Source organism: Thamnophis sirtalis, unplaced genomic scaffold (genome assembly GCF_051295495.1).
Source record: "Thamnophis sirtalis isolate CommonGarterSnake01/CBP01778 unplaced genomic scaffold, rThaSir2_p1.2 scaffold_7, whole genome shotgun sequence".
NCBI classification, from domain to species: Eukaryota; Metazoa; Chordata; class Lepidosauria; order Squamata; family Natricidae; genus Thamnophis; species Thamnophis sirtalis.
In genome coordinates, this window is record NW_028261387.1 from 74,598,373 (window position 1) to 74,620,827 (window position 22,455).

General features: G+C 37.6%; 1 protein-coding gene across 12 annotated transcripts in view; it reads right to left on the reverse strand.

Annotated features, from left to right (window-relative positions):
* Positions 1 to 22,455, reverse strand: part of ZMYND8 (zinc finger MYND-type containing 8) — a 97,757-nt gene that overhangs the window by 43,822 nt on the left and 31,480 nt on the right. For 8 of the 12 annotated variants that reach the window (XM_087720432.1, XM_087720425.1, XM_087720424.1 and 5 more), the window contains 2 exons: positions 16,801 to 16,871; positions 10,128 to 10,276 (listed from right to left, as the gene is read on the reverse strand). In XM_087720432.1, coding sequence (XP_087576558.1) covers positions 10,128 to 10,276; positions 16,801 to 16,825 — 174 coding nt within the window. In that variant the 5' untranslated portion in view covers positions 16,826 to 16,871. Of the gene's footprint in view, positions 1 to 10,127; positions 10,277 to 16,800; positions 16,872 to 19,944; positions 20,123 to 22,455 lie in introns of those variants that run through there. The other 4 variants (XM_087720426.1, XM_087720428.1, XM_087720429.1 and 1 more) reach the window with 1 other exon arrangement.

Below are 22,455 nucleotides of genomic sequence, written 5' to 3' on the forward strand. Positions count from 1 at the left end.
AGAAGACCTCCAAGGACCCTTCCAACTCTGCTATTGTATTGTATTGTAAATAGTTCCATTTACCACCCGAACCGGCACAAAGTAGGCTCTAATAATGGCTCTGGCTCCTGCCCAGCAGGTAGCTTATATCATTTACAAGTGGTTCTGACACACATTCTCTTCTTTCCAAAATACAGTAAAAAAAATAAAAGACATAAAATTAATACAGAATAAGGAGTTGGTGGAATGGGCATCTGCACCTGAGAAGGAAAGGAAAAGTAGGAATAGAATTGGGAAGAAATGAAGCCAAGAGAATAACAGGAAAGGGGATGGGGGGGAGGAAGAAAGAGAGAATGGAAAAGGATTACATTCACCAAAAACAGCTAATCTCAAGCATCAGCTAATCTTCGGTTGCATCTATACTTTTCAGTAACCATTTGCACCTATTGGTCATTCCTTTCTTTTCAGTGTCTTATCTGGGCTTTCAACTATGTAAGAGAATCTCCTCCAAGTCTATTAAAACCATCTTAAAAAATATATTTCTTTCTTGCACATGCTGTATACTAATGGACATAGCCCAAATACCTGGCTAATATACTCTTCAATTTCAATTATCTTATAAATTATCCAATCAAATAATTAGGGCAAACCATTACTTATGAAGAGACTAATCTTTGTCAAAGTATTCTGCTCACTTTTATTGAATATTTTTTTCACTATTATATTAAATTGTTCTGCTGCAGTGTTACTGAGATTCTGTTCTTAACTACCGGTACAATTTATACCAGACACTTAAAATTTAATTTAAAAATTGCTTCATCCATGATAATCTGAACAGTTAACAGCAATTAACTGTTGCAATGTAAGAGTACAAAAAAAATAAACCTCAACCCCACTCACAAGCATTTTTTTTCCCCGTCAATAAAGGAAATCAAGTTCCATCCACAATACATACTAACTTATGTTTGGAGGATTTCTTTAAATATGAATTTGTTGCACAAAAAAACTGAAGCTGCTTGGAAATTAATTGTGAAGAGTTAGTTTGCAGGAAAAAATCTTCCTCATATTTTTAAACTAGATAACAGATATCGGAATCAATGGGGACAATAATTGGCTCACTGTTTGAAAATGTGGTGTTGGATACTTTTTATCTTGCTAATGTGTAATAAATATAAATAAGCTCCTATATAATCTAACTCTTATTAATTGCCAATGGGAATCTTGCATTCATAGTCACTAAAGATTGACAGGAGATTTGAAATTGTGGACCCCAGAATTTTTATCTGTATCTCAGAAACAGCAGGCCCTGCATTAGCATTCAATAATACTGCAGCTACATTTAAGTCCTGGTTTTAATTTATAGACTTCTTTATGGCTTAGCTCCTCCAGTACTTTCAGGATTAGGTTGCACTTTTCCAAGTGCAACCTAACCAATCCAGTATAGTCATCATGAGCCGTTACTCAGTCTCTCATTTTCAGTAGCATTTATGGCCATTTGCATTATCCCAGTGTCATGTGACTGTGCTTTACATTTTTGCCAAAAATTGTTTTTTTGGGGGAGGGGCATGGTGAACAACCGGTTTGCTTAATGACAATGACATTTGCTCAACGACAGCCACAAAAAAGGGGCATCGGTCACATGATGACCTGTTTTACAACCATCACAACTTATGATCATAATGGGCAGGTTCCATTATAAGTTGAGGACCACCAGAATTACTTTTTAAAGGATAGTAGGAGTCACACTCACATTTCAGGTGGCCAAATATCTTAAGTCACAGAATGGTGCACAACCTTTAATTTGATATGCTGCTTATTGTCCCATAGTTCCCCCCACAACATAACAAATGGCTGTATTAAACTATTTCTCTTTTTTAATGTAAAAACTACCCAAAGACTGGCCAGTTGGTAAAGATATTTGAATTTGAGTGAGGATATATTTCAAACTCCTATTATCATTTCATTTCATTAACACATGAAATCCCTTTAACAATTATATACAAGCAGACAATGTACACATTAAGATTAATAAAGCTTTTAGGATATAATAACATAAAATAGAATCCTAACAAAAATAACCTCATGTATATTACTTTAGACTATTATTATTTTTATAATATGGCATTCCAAAATATGGTAGTAGAACATCTAAAAATGCACTGCAAAATAACTAACAGTGGTGTAGAAAAGAAAACTGATAAAAGGTTGATAGAACAATTGATCAAGCAGCAGTAAAATAAAATGTTCCCACAACTCCAATTAGAAGAAACTTCTAATTAGTCTTTAGAGGATTCCTCACTCATATTATCTTCAGCAAAATAAAAAGATCACACTTGAGATTTGACATATTCAGTTTTTCAAGTAAGAAAACAAGATTGAAACAGTATCCAACATCTCTTACATACTTCCAGTCTTTTTACCGCAATGTAATCATGTAATAAATAATAAATTACATGATTGTTTAAATTGCTATAATCCCAATATCTAAAATTATACTGGATTAAGTTTAAAATGAACCTTGGGAAATCTGTTCAACATTATTATTATTTTATGTTTTATCTCAAAATAAATAACTATATTAGCCTCTGGAGATATGCAGAAGTTATCTTCACTGAAAGATATATCAGATATGGACACTGTAACTGATATCCTTAAATTACCTTTCTATATGCTCTAGGGATTGCCATTGAAGAGTGTCCAGAAATGTCAGCTGATGTAAAATCTAGCAGCCAGACAGTCAACTGAAACATGTTATTGAGATCATATCATCTGCTCATATGAATAGTCATATTGGCTTACAAATGCTTCAGGGTGCAATTCAAATAGTAATCTTGATTACCTTTAAGCATTAAATCAGTAGTGCTAATGCCTATAACATGGCTAACTTGTTTTTTTGAATCTTTTTTTTAAAGTCTCTTCTATATCCTGCCAATTTTCTATCTAATGAAAATAAGAGAAGGCACCTTTTCTGTAACCATGAACAATTCAATCTGAAGATAAATAAAACTGACAAATAGATTTTTTTTACAAATGTATGGTAACATACATAGTATCATGTAAGGAGTTGCAATTATTGGATCTCAAAAAAGTTGTAAAGCAATAATTAATGAAAAATATAACTAAAACCAGTGACGTGCGGTGAGGTTTATGGCTGGTGAGGCAAGCGGGCAAAAGCCGCCCTATGTCAAACACAGCGGCAGGGTTTTGGCGGGACTTTCAGAAAGCTGCGCCAGGGCTTTTGGAAGGGCTCTACCACACCAAGGGAGAACCCATCTTTCTCCCCTCTCCTACAAAACAGCATCAGAAGAAGAAAGGGGCAGATTATATTAATGAAGACACCCCACACTTAAAGTGGTTCTCCCTAGACAGAAACGGAAAATGATTATAAACATGCCTGCTGAATGGTCAGCCTCCCCACTTTAACAGTTTTGGGTTGCTGAAACATAAAAAAAAAGTGCCAGCCCACGCGCCAGCAGAGGTGGGTAAAACACATACACACACAAATTACTTACAATAATACAATTACTTACAAATTACATTAATTTTGAATTCCTCCCCCTCCCTCCGACCCACATACCTTTTCCAGCTGTTTCACAAAGGATTTCAACTCTGCTCTTGTCTGCCATGATGAAAATGTAAAAATGTAAAAGGAAAAAGACAAAAGCTGCTGAGGTCAGGCTGGGTTAGCTGCTGCCAGTCTCCAATGGATGACTCTGCTTAACTGTTTAAAAAAGCCTCTAAAAAAGTGCCCTCTACAGGAGGACATGAGAACCACGTGCCTCATCTAAATAAGGAATTTTTCGGCTTTTAACCCTTGCTTAACTCTGCTCGAGTGATCATAAAGATAGACGAAATGAGGCACCTCGTTCTCCTGCCGCCCCCTGTAGAGGGCACTTTTTTTAGAGGCTTTTTTAAAGAGTTAATCACTAAGCAGAGTAATTCATTGTGACTCTGGCAGCAACTACCTCAGCCTTTTTCCTTTTACATTTTTTTTCTTTTCATGATGACAGTGGTGAGGCCCTGCCTCCCCTGACTGCACGTCCCTGACTAAAACTATACACCCAAAGAAATCTTATGCAAAAAGGTCCCAATGTTCCAGGTTAGCTTAGAAAGAGAAATAAAAATAAGTAAGGACAAGATGGCGCACAGGAGTGTAAACTTATGAGTTGGGTAGTTAAAAGATTGAGACATTTCCCCTTTCTTTTGAAATAGTAAAATTTGAGAACTAATGAAAATAAATGGTACAAATGTTGTGACAGATAAAAGGTAGTATTAATTTGACTGTTAATATTATTATTTATTTAATAAATTTATATGGCCACCCATCTTGCATAAATGATTCTGGGAGGCTGACAATTAAAGTAGAATAAAAAGCAAGTAAAAAATAGCCACCAATATTGGAAACAACATAAATAAAATAGCAGTTGAGAATTATGACTTCGAATTGAGAAATGTTTGGCGAGAAAGAAATGCAGAGGCATATGACTTCACCCTTTTTTCTGATGGACATCAATCCCTTTCAAGGATTGATTTTATACAAATCACTAATGATTTATTTTCTAGGGTGAAGAAGACAAAGATTGCGGCGAGGGTCCTTTCGGATCATAACCCAGTCTGGACGGAATTGGGAAGGGTAGTGCAGGCAAGAAGGTTTTGGAGGTCGAATGAGTTTATTTAGATATGAAAAGTATATTAATGATTGTAAAAAATTGCTATTTGAATACTTTGTTCTGAATACGAATAAGGGTACATTCATGGAATTTGTAGGGGATGCAAGTAAAGCGTATATGAGAGGAGTACTGATGAATATAAACAAAATACATAAACATAAACAAGGGCAAAAACGAAAAGAATTGGAAGAGGAAAGAAAAATTTGAAATGTATCCAAATTGTGTTATAGAGGGAAGGAGGTGTTTCAACAGGAGGAGATTTAAAAGGCATTCCGGGAATTTTTTTTTTTTATTTTTTTTTACAGAATTGTACAAAGGGGACAAAATTAAGGGTTTAGATATAGACAGATACTTAGATAAAGAGATAATACCCCTAGTTAGAGAAGAGTACAGGCAAAAGTTGAACCAACAAATAACCTCTGGGGAAATCCTGCAGGTAATCAAACAACTAAGATTAGGAATAATGTAAACTGCTTAAAGTTTGTGTAACGGCAAGAAGCTGAGTTCAACGCAGAGATTTTACTGACTTTTTTTTCTTTTTTCTTTAATTTCCTTGGTTTTAATATATTTTAGACAGTGTTTGATAAAAAGCTATACCGTGTACGGGATCTGGGAAGTCGGGGGGGAGGGAGGTGGGGTCCTAGGGGGGAGGGGGGAAATATAGTATGTGCTAGATTTTAAAGTAACATGATTGTACTTGTATACTGTTGCTTTTTTAATTTTAGTGTAAAAATAGGAAGCTGAATATATTGATAGATAGTAGAAATACACCGAAGGGAGGAGCAGAGGGAAAGAAGAAAGAGAGGTAGAGAGGGTGGGAGAGAGGATCGGAGGGAGGGTGAGATGGAAGGGAGGGAGTGTATTGGGAGAGAGGAGTGATAGAGGGGGAGGGGAAGTAGGGTAGAGGGGAATGTTGGAGGGGAGAAAGGAAAGTTGGAGGGGGGTGAAAGAAAGGGTGTATGGAGGGTTGAAGTGGTATATTGGGTTTGTATTTTGGGGAGTATTGTTGACAAGGATGGCTGTGTTTATTGCTCAATGTTATATGGCCCCGGTTATGCACAGTATACATGTGACTGTATGAAATGAAAATGAAAATAAAACATATTGAGAATTATGACATCATACTTTCAATGTAACCCTGACTAAGAAATGGGTTCAGCCACATTATTAGGACTGATGGCAGAAGCAGGTATTTAATTCCCTGTTGGAGCAAGTCTAATCTCTGGGGGAATAAAATCCCACTTCCCCCCACTCCACCCTACCCTCCCCATTTGTCCTTAGATTTTAATGGTTGAATTTAATACCCAACATTCGTGCACAATGGAGACTTTCAAGGGCAGATTTCAATTTTATATTACAAGTTGTAATTATTATATGCTTTTTATTCCATGGAACTCTTTTAAAAAGATATTAGTAACAGTGTACTATGAAGAACTAAATCACCATCTTTCAGCACATATGAAAACACCCAGCTGCTTTGAGAAGTCTATAATGCTGGGAAGGGTGAAAGGAAGGAATCACCATTGGCCAGATGGGTAGCATACAAGTCTAATACATAAACAAAGGCAGGAGAAGAGGGCAATGACCAAAAGCAAGATGGATGGGATTCGATGATAGTGACAATGGGTGCCCTGTTGGAAGGACCTGAAGAGTCAAATTGGGGACAGATTGTTCTGGAACCTATGGAGTCACTAAAAATCAAAACCAATTTAATGGTACACAATCAAGCAGAGAACCAAGAGTTGTTCAATTTCCAAATGTAACTAAAACTATTGATATTCCCAACTTTCCTCCAGAAAATCCTAATTTGCTGTGAAAGAAATTGAAACCAACAGCATCTACCACTCTTTAGTTCATATGGCACTATGGGGGAAAGTTAAGGGGCACTAATACTTTTGGCTGTACCCCACTATATATGGATCCACATACAAAATCAGATGGGCAGAGCATCACTCTGCCCATCTGACAGTGAGATTTCATGGTGGAGACACTAGTACATGTTCCCAAACAGAAACAGCATCACTAGTACATCCAGGGCACGACAGTAGGCAGGGGAAGGAACATTTTGCATTTCTCAGCAATGGGGTATTTTTCAGATTTTCTGAGAACATGTCAAAGAAATAAAGTGGACCTATGCAGAGATTTGGATTTGAAAAACAAAATATCTTTTGATGCATGAATGAAAGTGCAAGTACTACCCTTTAGAAATATCTTAAGCCAAATGAACATTTTTCCAGGCATTGTATACAAAGTTATGGAGGCCAGCCACAAAACCTTGGAAAAGATGCAGATGTAGATGTGTTCTCAAGAAGTTACACCAGGGGTGGGTTTCTCGCCCCGTTCCAACCGGTTCGGTTGGAACGAGGCCGGCGGCGTCCTCGCGCACGCGTGCGGCGTCCTCGCACAGCGTGCGGCATCCTCGCACACGCGTGCGGCGCACGCATGCGTACTAGCATCTGTGCGATGCTCCAGCTGCTCCTGGAGGATCGCGCAGGCGCTGTATGCGTCCTGCGCATGCGTGGAAGCGCAGAATTCATCAAAACTGGGTAAGGAGCGGGCGCGCGCGCGGGGGGGGGCCTTCACCATTCCCGGAAGTTACTTACTTCCGGGTTCAGCGACCAACCGGATCGCAGGGACCGCTGCGAACCGGTTGAAACCCACCCCTGAGTTACACATAACATATCAAACACACACTGTCCTCTGAAGTTGTGTGTTTGTATAGTTCTGTATAGGCTAGATGAAGTTCTAGCCCTCCAGTCCATCTGGTCCCATAAATTTATTTTTTGATACACAGCTTTAAAAACATTATAGATGTTCCAACAATGTTGCTCAATTTTTCTACTAGGGCACCCAACTACTCTAGCTGTCTTGTCCAAGGATCTCTTTTAATATTAGTTCTACTATAACAAGTAACATATACTACTTCAGAACAGCTTCATTCACTAATTCAGAGTAAAATAGTATCCTTAGTTGATTGGATTACAAAAATGTAAACATATTGAGTGGAGTTTAATTTAAAAATCTACATTCTATTCTATTCTATTCTATTCTATTGTCTTATAAGTTGCAAAACTGCTGTAATAACCATAATGTGGGCTAATGTTTTTACTGTTATTGCCAGACTGTTTTAATTTCTATTAACTTAATTTTAATGCTTTTAAGGAGTATTTGAAAATCCAATTTATTTAGTGAAGCAGTCTGATTAGTGGTGGTGGCCATGAGCTGATGCTGAAAATGGCAGTAAGGCTGTTTTTAAATCTTATTAATAAAACTAGATGGCAGATAGATTTTAAGATTTTATAATCGTACAGTATTTTCATTTTGATTATAGATTTTTCATGGTATATACTAATTTTGTTCCTTTTATATAATTTTAACTGCTGCTTAATTCTAATGAATTTATTTTTATTGTGGTTGGATTGTGCCATGGTAATTGTACACATTGTACACAAATCTTTATTGCATTGCTGTCTGTTGCTTAGGATTTCTATGGCAACTGAGACAGCCCGAAAGTCAAATAAATAAGCATTTTTGCAAGCTTTAGCAAGCATCATGGCTAAATCATGAACAATATATATCAATTACAATATTCAAGTGACATTTATATTAGTAATGTATACATAATTTATGTATAACATGTTTTCTCTTCATATCTTGCTATTGACAATAGGGATAGGATGTATGATAACTGGAGTTCATCAAGAGTTAAATGACTCCCCATTCACCAACCTTGTGAATACAGCAATACAGCAATTGAAGTGGTAGAGCACAAACTCTTCTAATAATTAACCATCAGCGGTGAATATAGTACTGTACACAGAAACATTGCTAAATAAACCTGATTTTTATAAATCAACTTTTATCAATGCAATACAGTTATTACTATGGAAATTCTATTGCACTGTTCTGAAAATTCCATTTTCTACTATTTTCTTTCAACTTAAATAATTGACAATTTAGACTAGGATAATGCAGAACTCTTTCCAAGGTTGACTGATTAGCCTGGAACTATTTGGCTGAGTAATTAGTAAGTAGCAATACCACATAACACATAAACACACACACACACTTTAGATTAGATGTTTTGTCAAGGCACCTGGTATGCCCCAAATATGGGAGGGAGCATACTGCCTTTCAGCTCTACCCTGGGAGCTTTCCAGGCTGAAACCATTTCTGTATTGATTTTTTTTAATCATTATGTATGTATGCATGTATATATGTATGTATGTACGTACGTACGCACGCACACACACAAACCTATATACTGATTGAATGCACTGATTGTTATAATATAAAACATAGCAACTCAAGAGCACTGTAAGAACATTACAGATATTAACAAAATATACATTATTCTTTAGATTAACCTATTTCTTCAAATGATAGTTAGCAGATTTTACATTATACATTTTTGGATTTTACTTCTACACAATGTTTGCCATAAATCATACTGTTGCAGAACTGCCCAGATTATGCCCACAGAAAAGGCTTTTGGTAGAGTAGGGGGGGTCAAACTCAAGGCCCAGGGTGCTTAGATCTGACCTGCAGGGCCACCCTGGAAACAGCCCATTTTTGCTGGCAGAGCTCTCAAGCGACCACAGACACCCCTGACGTACAGCTGTCCCCCCACTTCCCAATATCAAACACCACGCTGATCTGGACCTCAATGAAATTGAGTTTGATAGTAGGGGAGATGGGTAGCATAAAAATTTAATAAATAATTATTAAAGCAGGTACAAAGACAAATCATAATCTGGGCTTCTTAAAGAAGTTGGAGCCTTGTGCTTCCTTTACTATTTTTTGAATCTAGCTTTCTGCTAAATACTGAAACTGTTTTTGGTTTACTGACTTATGATGGGAATCAGAGGGATAAAAAAGACCCTGTGTGCAGCTACTATCCAAAATGGATGTTATTCTTAATGCATCAAAGCAAGTGATATTCAGAATAAGTAGCAACAATAGCACTTAGACCAGCAGTGTCAAACTGGATTGTTTTGAGGGCAGCATCAGCACTGTAGTTCTTCGTGGTGCTGGCGGGGGGGCAGGGAGGAGATGGGACCAACGCCTCCTGCAGCAACCTGTTTTCAGTCTCCATGACCTCCTGCAAGCACTCTGCGGGCCAAAAGTGGGATCCCGTTTGGCCCGTTTTCAGCCTCCCGGGCCTTCAGTAGCACTCTGCCAGCCAAAAATGGGCCATCTGTGTATGTGTATCTATTCCATCTGTCTGTCTGTATGTACATGTATGTGTATAAATATATATGTATTGTTTACTATCAGAAGTTGCTTCATCAAGAATTTACTTATTTTTACAAAAAAAAATCTTAGTTGAACAAAAAGTTAGAAATCAAGCATTAATTTTCCTCTTAAACATGACTGTCAAAGAACATTTGCTATAATCAGACAAACTAGAGCATTGAGATACTATCACAATTTCATTTACAACATGCAACATTGCTTCATAGCCACGACTTCTATTACCTGTTCTTTATTATTGCTGTTCAATAAGCCAGGTTTCTTTTTCTTTTTAATTGGGCTTGTTGATGAATCTTCAGGGGAATGACCATTAGAAGAGTGTGGTGGACTTGGAAACTTCCTTTTTTGAGCTGTACGTTCAGCAGAGCCAGGATCTTTTTAAAAAGGATTAAAAAATTACAACACTGAAAAAATCATAGGATATTCAAACACTTGCACAACTTTTTTGTTTCAAAAAGCATTTTCGTTTTGTCACTGATATAAAAGCAAGTGTTCTTACTTTTATATCAGTGGCAAAACTAAAATGCTTTTTTCTAGAGAAGTTCTACTGACAATATTAAGCCAGCCCAGAAATCTTAAATTTTCATATTCACATGCAAATGTTTCAGTAGAGTGTATATGTCAGTTATCACATCAACTCACATCATATCTTTCTGTTTGTTAATCATAAAATATATCCAGCTATATCTGCTGACTCCTTCCCCAACTAATATGGCTTACCAGCTAATCAGCACTGACTTAAAGCCTAAATTCAGGATACATGAAATGTATAGTCAAAAATTAAACAGAGAATGTAGACATGCTGTGAAATAGTTTGGTTTAAAGCTACATTCATTGGTTAACTGAGATCAGGAAGATGTACCTGCTGAGTGTGGATGATAGAGAACACCTTATGTCAGGGGTATCAAAACTGGCGGCCCGTGGGCCGGATGCATCATGCACAGGCCATGCCTAACCCAGCTCCGCTAATGGAAAACCGTTGCGAAACAACATGTGACGGCAACATGACGCAGTGAATTTGACACTGTGCCTTATGTGAACCACCATAGCAATTGGGGAGGAGTCAGAAGCAAAAACAGGCACATTCCTCATTTAACTATAAACATGATATATATAAAAGTACCAAAACACCTAACAGTTTCTATTTTAACTGAATAGCTAAGGGGCAGGTTCACATGACTAAAATAATTTAATTCAGTTTAATTCAGACTAAAAACACTAAACAAAACATAGTGACTTCATGAAACTGTTTTAATGCAGGTAAATTATTAGATTGGAATTCTGATACTGTCCAATGTAATAATTCTTTATTTAGAATGTTTCCTCAAAATACTCAATAATATTCCATTTTAAATTATTATTCCTACATTACCAGAGACAATTAGTTCTATTACTATCAACAGAAATTAATGACCAGAAACCCTTCACCTGTAAATTTAAGAACTTGCAAAAATAGTGTAATACAGAGTGTAGAAGTATGCAAGGAGAAATCACTACATGCAAATCCTTACTCTTTGCCCAATTTTAAAACTGTAAACAATTAGACCTCCTGGCCTCTTGTGGAACTGGAACAACAAGCTCCAAATCCTTTCCCATAAGAAAAAAGACAATGACTGGATTTCTTTAGTTTGTGTGTTTTTAAACCACAATATTTCCCAACGTCTTATTATGTTAGTAACATCTGTAGCAATGTAAATAAATACAGTAATCAAAATACATAAAATGGATAATATGTATTTTTCATAATACATTTTTTTTCAAACAAAACAGAATAATGTGATTGGGAATTCAAGTCCATATCCTGGACCAGCACCTTTGAGACAAAACAAAATCCCACATGTGAGTTACAACCATTCCAAATAAATTAAATAATGTGGCTACTAATTAAAGATGTGGTAGACTTCCCCTTAGTTTTCTTTAAACTAAAAATAATAATTTATTTTTAAATAAAATACAATAATTTGTATTTTAATTGAAAGGATTATGAGGAGACTTAAACTGCATTCATCTGGCACACAAGACACAACCTGTTCAATTAATTGCCTCTTCCATGGCAGAATATATAAAATTAATTACAGTTAGTCTACTAGAGGCTTCCTATAACTATGTTTTAAAACAAAACTTCAGTTTCTGATTTGCTTGTTGTCCACCTAATCTTGCAGATGGTCAGGAACATGGATTATCTCTTTACATGTGTAAAGATTCAAATACAGATTACATTCCTTCTACCATGGCTGGTTTCTACCAACAAGTAAAAAAAAGAAGAATATTAGCAGTTTCTTTCTGTTTGTGTAGAGGAATCAATTAGCAAAAGGAAAGAAAAACTTTGGAAACACACCAAAAACACCTCTCTCTGCCTGGCTGTCAGCATTGACATCTTGAATGAAATTACCTTACATTATTTATAGTACACAGTATATAGCACAGAACAAAAAATTATTCATGAGCCATACACACAGCCAAGATCAGAAAAGTAATTTTTCACATTTGAAGTGCAAAACAAAAACTGCAGCAAACAGACCAAACAAAACTCCAATTAAGTTCAAGCATGCTCTTGCAGCAAAGTGCGTCATGGCTTATATCAAATGCGCACAATAGCATGAAGAGAGAGTAAATACTGAATTATCATTTTATCTTTCCTCACTAAGGTAGTTAGACAAATGGCTATAAAAATAACTTGAGCTGACCAAAAGCAGGACATGAAGCCTACTGATTTTAAGATCCTGAAGTTCCTCACAATGTATCGAGGCTTCCATCTCAAGTCCAACACCCAAAGAATGGACACCAGCCAGAAAGGGGTGCAGGAGGGGTCTGGTGAGTGTCAAAACCACTAGGATGAAATCCAGAGCATCCAGGAGTATATCAGTAAGATGGCACCAAAATGAGAATGTCTGAGACAGCAGTAGACATGGGAGGAATGTCAAGAAGAGGAAGTGCCATGGCCAGGCAAAATCCTGCAGAGGACGTAACTTTGCAGGCCATTGAGGAGGTTAACATTGAAAAGTCTACCAGTAGCTGAAAAGCCCTTGGAAAAAAGACAACACTTGATTATAGGCATCACGAGACCAGGCACTAAGCACCAGATCCATAAAACAGGGATCTACCAAAACAGACAGGACGTGAGGTGCAGATTAGGCAGGGAGGTCTCAAAGGAATCTAATACATAGTGGCAAGATTTTAAGATGCAAGCAGGAAAATATAGACTGAATAGTAAAATCTAGGGGCCAGCATTGTGTGTGGAAACATCAGCATAGCGTATGGACTAGACCAGTGGTGAACCTTTTTTGCCTCGGGTGCTAAAAGCACGCGCCATTGCGCGCATCTACCCCCATAATTTAATGCCCCTTGTGCTGTGCCCCTTTGCTTGCACACATGACCCCCTTTCTTGGAGCATGGGGAGGGTAAAAACGGCCTCCCCCACCTCCTGAAGCCGGAAACACCCCATTTTCAGACTTCCAGTGGACCCGGTAGGTCCATTTTTCGCCTTCCCCAAGCTCCAAAGGCTTTCTAGGAGCCTAGGTAGGCCAGAGCCCTCTGGAGGCCAGAAATGGCCCTTTTTTCACCCTCCTCAGGCTCCAGAGGCTTTCTAAGAGTCTGGGGAGAACGACAGTCCAACACGCAAACCGGAAATTCAAGAATGGACTTCTGGGCTGCCCGTTGGGCCATTTTTCTCTCTCCAGAGGCTTCAGGAGGCTGCTCTGAAGCCTCAGGAGGGTGAAAAACAGCCCAATGCACAAACTAAAAGTCCGTTCCTGAATATCCAGTTTGTGCATTGGGTGTTTTTTTTAGGAAGCCTCTAGAGGGCGAAAAATGGCCGAAAATCAAGGCTGAAAAGCAGCTGACAGGGCAATGCCTTGCGTGCCCTCAGAAACGGCTCTGCGTGCCACCTGTGGCATGGATGCCATAGGTTCGCCTCACAGAACTAGACCCTCCAAGTTCAGATGGAAGATTACACAGAAGGTCACAGAGAATAAAAGGGTTGTGATCCTGTGGGACTTCCAGATCCAAATGGACAGGCAGATGCTATTCCATCAACCAGACATTGTAGTAGTAGACAAGAATCAGAAGACAATAGTGGCGATAGATATAACAACGTCAAGTCACAGCAACATCAGGAAGAAAGAGTATGAGAAACTGGAGACGAATCAGAGCCTGAAAGAGGAATTAGAAAAGATGCGAAAGTAAAGGCCTAAGTGGTCCTAGTCATGGTAGGAGCACTTGTGGTTTCTAAATTGGGAGAGTCACTTCAACAGGGATTCCTACATTCAGACATTCACAGTGTCAGGGTTCCAAGTAACACCCCTACAAAAGAAAACTCAGGCTTGAGTTTCCTCAAAGTTCCATTTTATTAGAGATGTCATATTGGCCCATCTGGGAAAACCCAAATCTGAAAGTTTCCAGGTTTTCCCCACCCAAAAGAAAATTCAAGGCCCTGCACCTCCCAAACTGGGTTTCTTAGGTCCTATTATTTCAGCAAAAACAACCTCCAGAGGATCCTTTGTTTTAAAACCATTCAGTCTGTTTGCTGGAGTAATTTTGCTTTTCTCCTGATTGCAAACATTGCAGTTTAAATATTTTCCACATGGTTTTACTCCCTCTGCCAACTTAACAGTTTGTTGCAGCAACTTAAAATTAATGTGCCCCATGTGTCTATGAAGTAAATGTATACATTCATCAGGGGTTTAACATTATGATAAGCTGTGTTAGCCATCTGGCCATCTGGTATAACATACAAACCGTTTTTTACTCTTCTTTTCAATAATACACATATCTCCCCTAAAGGTTATCACATAGCCAATGTTAACCAGAGCCCTAAACGATAGTAAGTTGAATTTCAGGTTAGGTACACATAACATTGGTAACTGCTCATTTAGGAATGAACAATATGTGTTACCTTCACCAGATGCCCTCACCTTCCATCCATTTGCCAAAAATACATGTTCCTTGCTCGTGGTCATTTTTACAAACCTTTTTCCATCTCTAGCAATGCACTGTGATGCTCCACTATCAACAACCCACAAATCATGGTTTACAGGTACATTGCTAGACATAGCCAAAGTAGACATAGCTAAGTTGACATTAGCATTTTTTCTAGCTCTTCCGGCATTCTGTTGTTTTGCCTTTGTACAGAATCTAGCTATATGTCCCTTAGCCCCACAAGAAAAACATTTTCCAACAGAGGCAGTATAAGGTGACTCCTCATGTTGTGGTGGTTTCTCTCTCAGTTGTTCTTTCCATCCTTCTTCTTGACTCTTCCAACGGTCGTGCAGTTATGTCAGTCAATGTTAGTTCATTTCAGGATAGGACTTCAAGAGAAGATACAAAAACATCATAACTCTCATCCAGTGAGGAGAGTATAATATAAACTTGATGTAGGTCAGAAAAAAATAGTTTTTTTTTTCATGTAGCTCCTAGAAAACCCCTTTCCTAGTGTCATGTACATAAATCCTCTTCAAATTCTCCCAACATCTTGCAGCAGAATTTTCTCCACGAATATGTACTAATTGTTGGTCATTCAGTGTTAGACCAATTATACACAATGCCCATTCGTTGCATTGCTGAAAATCTGCTATCTTCTTGGCATCATCATCATCATCTGGATTCCAAGCAGTTACATCCGGTGGATTCTGTACCGCATCCCACAAACCTTGCCTAGGCAGGAGTAGACTGCACGTCATAGACCAGGAAACATAGTTTGTTCCATCCAACCAGGTTATCATCGATAGGCTTGTTGATGGGTCGCTCGCCATCTTCTCCAGGATAGTAACAATCACTAATGAAACAGCTGTCTGTATGCGGTATTGCATATCAACTAACTCTCCTTTAGCTACGTCTGGTATAACCTGGGCCCATAACCAGTGTTAGGTAAGCTCCCCGTTGGGAGAGCGAGTGCGTTCAGAGAAGCATTGTGAGAGTGGTGTTGGAGAACACACAAACCAGCATACAGAGACACTGCAGTTTAAATAGGCTTTTACTTTTGTGGAAATAGAGGTATCAGAGTCCATCAAACAGTCCAAGTCATACACGGTTAAGACAGTCAGTCTTTCAGTTAAGGGGTAATCCAAATAACATAGTCTATAATCATCCAAACAGTTTGTTAGCAGTTGCAAAACTTACAATAGCTCATGCTGATCATTATACGACATTTCTAATAGCCAGCTTCCAAACACTCAGATCAGATCAGCATCTAACAGTGATTCTGGCTCCATCTTATGGCCAATTGAGGAAACAGCAACCAATCACATTTACAGCATGATTTAAAGAAACAGGTAAAGCATTGTTACATGATTTATATATTGCCAACCCAATCGTTAGATTATATTCCTAACAGTTAATGGTATGGATCTAGTCAAATGTGGTTTAAGGGACAGTGCGTTTCAGGAAATCAATATAAGGAAAGGCAAAATAAAACTTTGAAAAACATAGCAATAGCACTTAAGACTTACATACAACTCCATAGTGCTTTACCGTGCTCTCTGAGCAGTTTATAAATGTCAGCATGTAGTCCCCAACAATCTGGGTCCTCATTTAACTGACCTCAGAAGGATGGATCTAAGTCAACCTTGAGTCGGTCAGGATTGAACTCCAGGCTATGGGCAGTGTTAACTATAATACTGCATTCTAACCACTAACCACGACTCTTCAAATTTGCCTTATTAAATTTCAGTAAAATAAAATACAAAATAAGTTAATTACATATTTAGACAATTATGTACACAAGCAAAGAAAAATGTATCTAAATATATCAATGTTAAGCAGTACTCATAGTTTTTTATTGGCATGAAAAGCCTCAAGGAATAAAAGAATTATCAGCAGAATGGTTGTAAGAAGCAGGCACAAAACTGTTTTTTATCCTTAGTACCAGGCAAAAATTTATGCTTAGAATGTTTTTACATACCTTTGGATCGAGTGGAGATATCCATCCCTTCCACTACGTCCTGCTCTGTTTTTATTTCTTCTTCAGCCAAGCTGTAAGAATAGAGAGATTTTGATGTTCACATATTTATATTCATTACAGTTTAAAAATGAAAGAGAAGACACATCATGTCTATGGATATTCTCAGTTATCTAGGTCATGGTTCTCCCAAAGATGCTTTTTCAAGAAGCAACTGTTTTTTTTTCTTTGAAGACATTTCACTTGTCATCCAAGAAGCTTCTTCAGTTCTGACTGGATGGTGGGGAAAGGAAGGATTTATATTCCTTGCAGACATCTGGTCATTTGCATTCTTTTAGCGAGTTGTTAAGGCCACTTGGAAGTTTATCTGTGTCATCAGTACACAGGTGACCCTGATGACACAGAAAAAAAGGAAGACAGTGGAGTCAATACCTATACTTTAGATCAGTGGGTCTCAACCTTCCTAATGCCGCCACCCTTTAATATAGTTCCTCATGTTGTGGTGACCCCCAACCATAAAATTATTTTATGTTTTCCATATTTTTTCAAAAATATGTGTTTTCCTATGGTCTTAGGTGACCCCTGTGAAAGCGTAGTTCGACCCCCAAAGGGGTCCTGACCCACGGGTTGAGAACCACTGCTTTAGATTTTTGCGTCAACAACGTCTTCAAAGAAAAACAACCCAGAAAGTCCAGTTGCCTCTTGAAGAAGCATCTTTGGGAGAAGACAAAACAATAAGGACTGTATCATGATCCAGCTTTCTTTGGGTTGCTTTTAGTGATGTACAATTTATAATTGTGGAAGTAACTTTTTCCTTCAAGGGTCAAGACTGTAATTTACATTTTTTTTCACAGTAAAACAAAAAGAAATGTTTAAAAAGAAAAGCTCACTGAAAAGCTCTATTTAATTCTTAACTAGAGACAGAAAAGCAGTGAAGGTATTATTAAGGCACACTTTCCAAAAACTTAACATATTCTGGATATGTTTATAAGGGAGTAAAGAGTCATCAAAGGAATATGGATAGCCTGATAAACTTGTCTAATTTCGCTTTTTAAAAGATACATATTGGCTACCATTATTATAACGCTAGGGGAGGTGATTATCACTGTGCTGATAACATTTTCAGGAAATGTTCTATCTTCTTTGAATAAATAAATATTAAATTGCATAAAAGATAATACATTGAAGCTGAAATCAGATGATATGGATATCTCATTTGTAAGGGCAGAATTCCAGAGAAATGATAATGTTGTCCATACCAGAATAGGCTGGGTGGCTTTGGGTTAGTTATTCTATTTTAGCCGACTTCTTCACAGGATTATTGTGTGGAAAATAGGATGAGGAAGCATTATATATCTCATGTTGAGCTATATAAAATATGAGGCAGAAAATAAATTCAGATCCTACTAATGTATGCTTAAAGCTTGCCTATTTTGTGCAAACATACACTGTTTTACACTTGCTCATATTAAACTCTATTTGCCATTCTGAAACACTTTTACCCAGTCATATAAGATATGTTTCAGAGCTTTTAGTTTTACTACCTTGAACATCAATATACATTCAGTCCAAACTCTAGATAACTTTTTATATTAACTCAAGAACACCACTGAAATTCTATGCTCACTACTTTTAATATTTAAATTGACACAAAAGTACTGCCCAAAAATATTTAAATTTAGAATAATAGATTTACCACCAGCTTATCAGGTACTTAGGAGCCAAGGACTTGGCAGCACAAGGAAACAATAGTCTAATTATAAATGTCAGCCATCAAAACCCAACAACTAAAAAGCCACACACAACCAGGCACCACATAAATACAACACATAAAATAGCCCAAAGCACACTTTTTGGTAGAGAGTTGTTCTCGGAGGATGGACTCCAGCGTGAGTCTGAAAGCGACTAAACATCTGGGCATGGTGACCAACTCAGATTGGATCCTGCAACATTATCCTGGGACACGTATAATTTCCTTCATTCATTAGAATCATAGAATTCTAGTACTGGAAGGAGCCATTAAGGCCAACAAGTTCAAACTCTTGTTGGTACAAGAATTCAAATTAAAACATCCCATACTAAATTAAAGACAGAGGTTTTAATGTATGGATATAGGTCACCCAGCTGTATAGCTAGTATCAAATTATTACTGCTACAAAACTTTTCCTAATATTCAGTCAGAATCTATTTTCCTGTAACTTAATTTCTGTGTGTTGTGCATTATTTTTTCTATGTGACATCTTTTCAGCTATTTGATGACTATCCTATCCCCCAAATCACCTATTTTTTTGAGGGCACAGACACTCTCCACTCATTCAATCACATTTCACATTTAATTTCTAGTCACTTGATAATCTTCACTGCCCTTCTGTAAACTTGTTTCAAGTTCTCTTAATCTTTTTTAACATCACATATAACGAATAAAATACAATATTTGAGATAGGGGCTAACAGGTCATGGGATAGGGTGGCCATGGAACTACTATGAACCATGTTTTATGGTATATGAACTGCTTTATGGTTATTGATTTCTGATTTTAAATGCAAGCTGCCCAGTCTTGTTCTGGAATCAGGTAGCCTCAAAATGTAATAAATAATGACGGTAACAGCAACAATTTTATTTCCTTGGAGCCAATCACACTGCTGGTTTTAATTAAAGCTTTCACCGATACAATTGTCAAGTCAGGCTTCCCCAGGTATACCTGAGCATTTGATTTTTTCATCCTTAAGCAAATTTTGCACCTGTATCTTAAATTTCATTGTTACTTGCAAAATTATCAAGATCGTTTTGAAATACATTTAGGGTATTGGCTATTCTTCCAAAATTAGATCTTCTGCAAGTCTGAAAAGTATTCTTTCTGCCTCTTAATGAAAATATTTAACAACAGAGGACCAAGAATTGTACTTTGCAGTACGCCAATTAGTATCTCTCAGTGATGGCCTTTGAGAAGCACTCTTTGAGTACTGTTTCAGAGCCAGTTATTTTTCCACTCATTCCATCCAGTCCACACTTCAGTAGCTTGCTAATCAGTATGTCATCAGATATTTTTTTCAAACACTTTGCTGAATTTTTGGAACTGGCAAGATTTCTCTTGAAAAACCCATGCTGGGTTCTGTGTTATTAACAAATAGTTTTTATGGTGCTTACAGATTGATTCCTTATGATTTGAAGCTTCACAGGTATCGATGTCAGACTGATAGCTCTGTTATACTTGCTGGATCTTCCTTTACCCCTTTTTTGAAGACAGAGACAACTTCTGCTCCTCTCTAGTCATCTGGAGTCATCAAATTCATCTACACTATCTATAGTGTAAAAATCTACAAATCTAAGTTGAAAAACAAATAAAAAATAAATTTTAACCTTTAGCAACCTGCTTTCCAGATCATTTGAACTTAAAAGAAATAGCTAGAAATATCAACTGTTAATTGATATTGAAGGTTTGGGGAAGCTCAAGTATTAGAAAACATAATTGGAAAAATGTCTATGTGCCTGATAAAATTGTCTAAATGTCATGAACAGAAACATTTACACAGTAAAGTGATTAAAAACACAGCAGTAGCACATAGCAGGTATATTAAAAATCATGTCATAAAAACTAATTTGCTGCATTTAGTAAAAAAAAACTAGAATTCTCTACTCAGGATTAGTTGAATGTTTTTGGGAAACTCAAAGTAACAGATTAGCAGAGTTGGAAGGTACCTTGTAGGTCACCTAGTCCAACCCCCCACCCAAGCAGGAGACCCTAGACCCATGATGGCGAACCTATGGCACGACAAAGCCATATCAGCCAGCACATGAGCCATCAGTTCCAGCGTGCATGCACAAGCTGGCCAGCTGATTTTTGGCCTTCCGGAGGGCTGGGGGAGGCTTTTTTGCCCTCCCCAAGCTTCAGGAAAGCCTCTGGAGCCCGGGGAGGGTGAAAAACAGGCCCAAGGGGCCAACCAGAAGTTCAGAAATGATCCATTTCCGGCTTCTGGATGGCCTCCAGAGGCTGGGGGAGGTCATTTTCACCCTCCTCAGGCTTCAGGAAAGCCTCCGGAGCCTGGTGAGGGTGAAAAACAGGCCCGACGGGCCTAGCGGAAGTTCATAATGCAGCGCAGGTGGGGGGGTTGTGCGCACATGGGGGGGCGCTTTGCATTATAAGTGCCAGCACACACACATGGTATCATGTGCTTGCCTTCACATTTTTGGCACCCAACAACTAATAAGTTAGCCATCACTGCCTTATACCATTTCTGACAAATGGCAGCCCAATCTCTTCTTGAAAACCTGCAATGATGAAGCTTCCACAACTTTTGAAGTCAAGCTGTTCCTCTGCCTACGACTTCAGAAATTATTATTTTCCCACTTTTAAGATGTTCCATTTCTCTTTCATATGTAATGGAGAACCCTAGGCTATCATATCCAGGACTTTTACACAAAATCTGGTTCTGAACAAAAATAAAACAATGGTTAAGAGAAGAGACGCTTTCTCTAATTCTTGGAAACATCATTCTGCAAGTCCAAACAAACTCCCAATATAACACCAAGGACAAATATGGTTCTATTTTCATTACCCTTTCTACTATGTTTTTAATGTTATAGCATATTTAACCAATACTGCTAATAAACTATCTATTATAGCCCCCAATTTTTGTACAAATAGCATAAAAATGACTAAATGGTATTACACAGTGTATTAGAATTACTTTGTTTAGAGCAGAGGTCCCTAACCCTGTGGCCTGTTAGGAACTGAGGCACACAACTGGAGATGAGCGGCAGGCAAGCAAGCAAAATTGAAACCATCCTTCTCCCATCTTCCATGAAATCGGTTGGTGGTACCAAAAAGGTTTGGGACTGCTGGGTTAGAGCATATCATTTTACAACTGAAGTCATTATTACTTCACTTGGTATTCTGTAATCAAAGTAACATTCAGGATTCTTCTACAAAGTACAGTTTGTTTCACATTATATCATCCCACATAAAATAGTTTTATTCGCAGTTTTAAACAATTATGAGATTGTTCATTAATATGTTAAATTATAAACACTATCAATCTATGGAAGATTCCATAGATTCATGGGAAAAGATTTTTTTTTTTGCTTTCCATAATCCACTTTTTAAGAGATTACTGGTTTGTATGGGCATCCAATACAGAAGCTATCTATTAGCATTCTTTTATAAAGTGTGTGATATATTCTAAATTAATTTCTGATATCTCTAAATATTTCTTACTTAAAATAGTGTGTGCTTTGGAGAGTGGGACTGGTATAATTAGATAGAAAAAATTATTTCTGCCTTTTACCTCCTACAGTGTTCAAAATTATGAAAATTCTCATATTTCACAGAGTCATTCAACTCTTTTTAAAGAGATAATACATGCCATTTTCAACTATCAAAACAAATATTTCATAATATAACAAAATGAATGCAGGACCAGAATCGGTTTCACATCTGTTTTATATTTGGTAACTAAATTGACTAGAGCCAAGGAAGTGCAAATGGGTTATCACATGGTTGGGTTCTAGCTGGCGTTACTGCCGTTTTGCTTGTGCATGCTGGATGCGCACTGTGTTTGTATGTGCAGTGCAATAGAAATTGCTCTGCACATATTCAGAACTCAAAAAAAAGATGGCAACAGCAGTGACCGGGGAATCAGTTTGGAGGCATATCTAGCC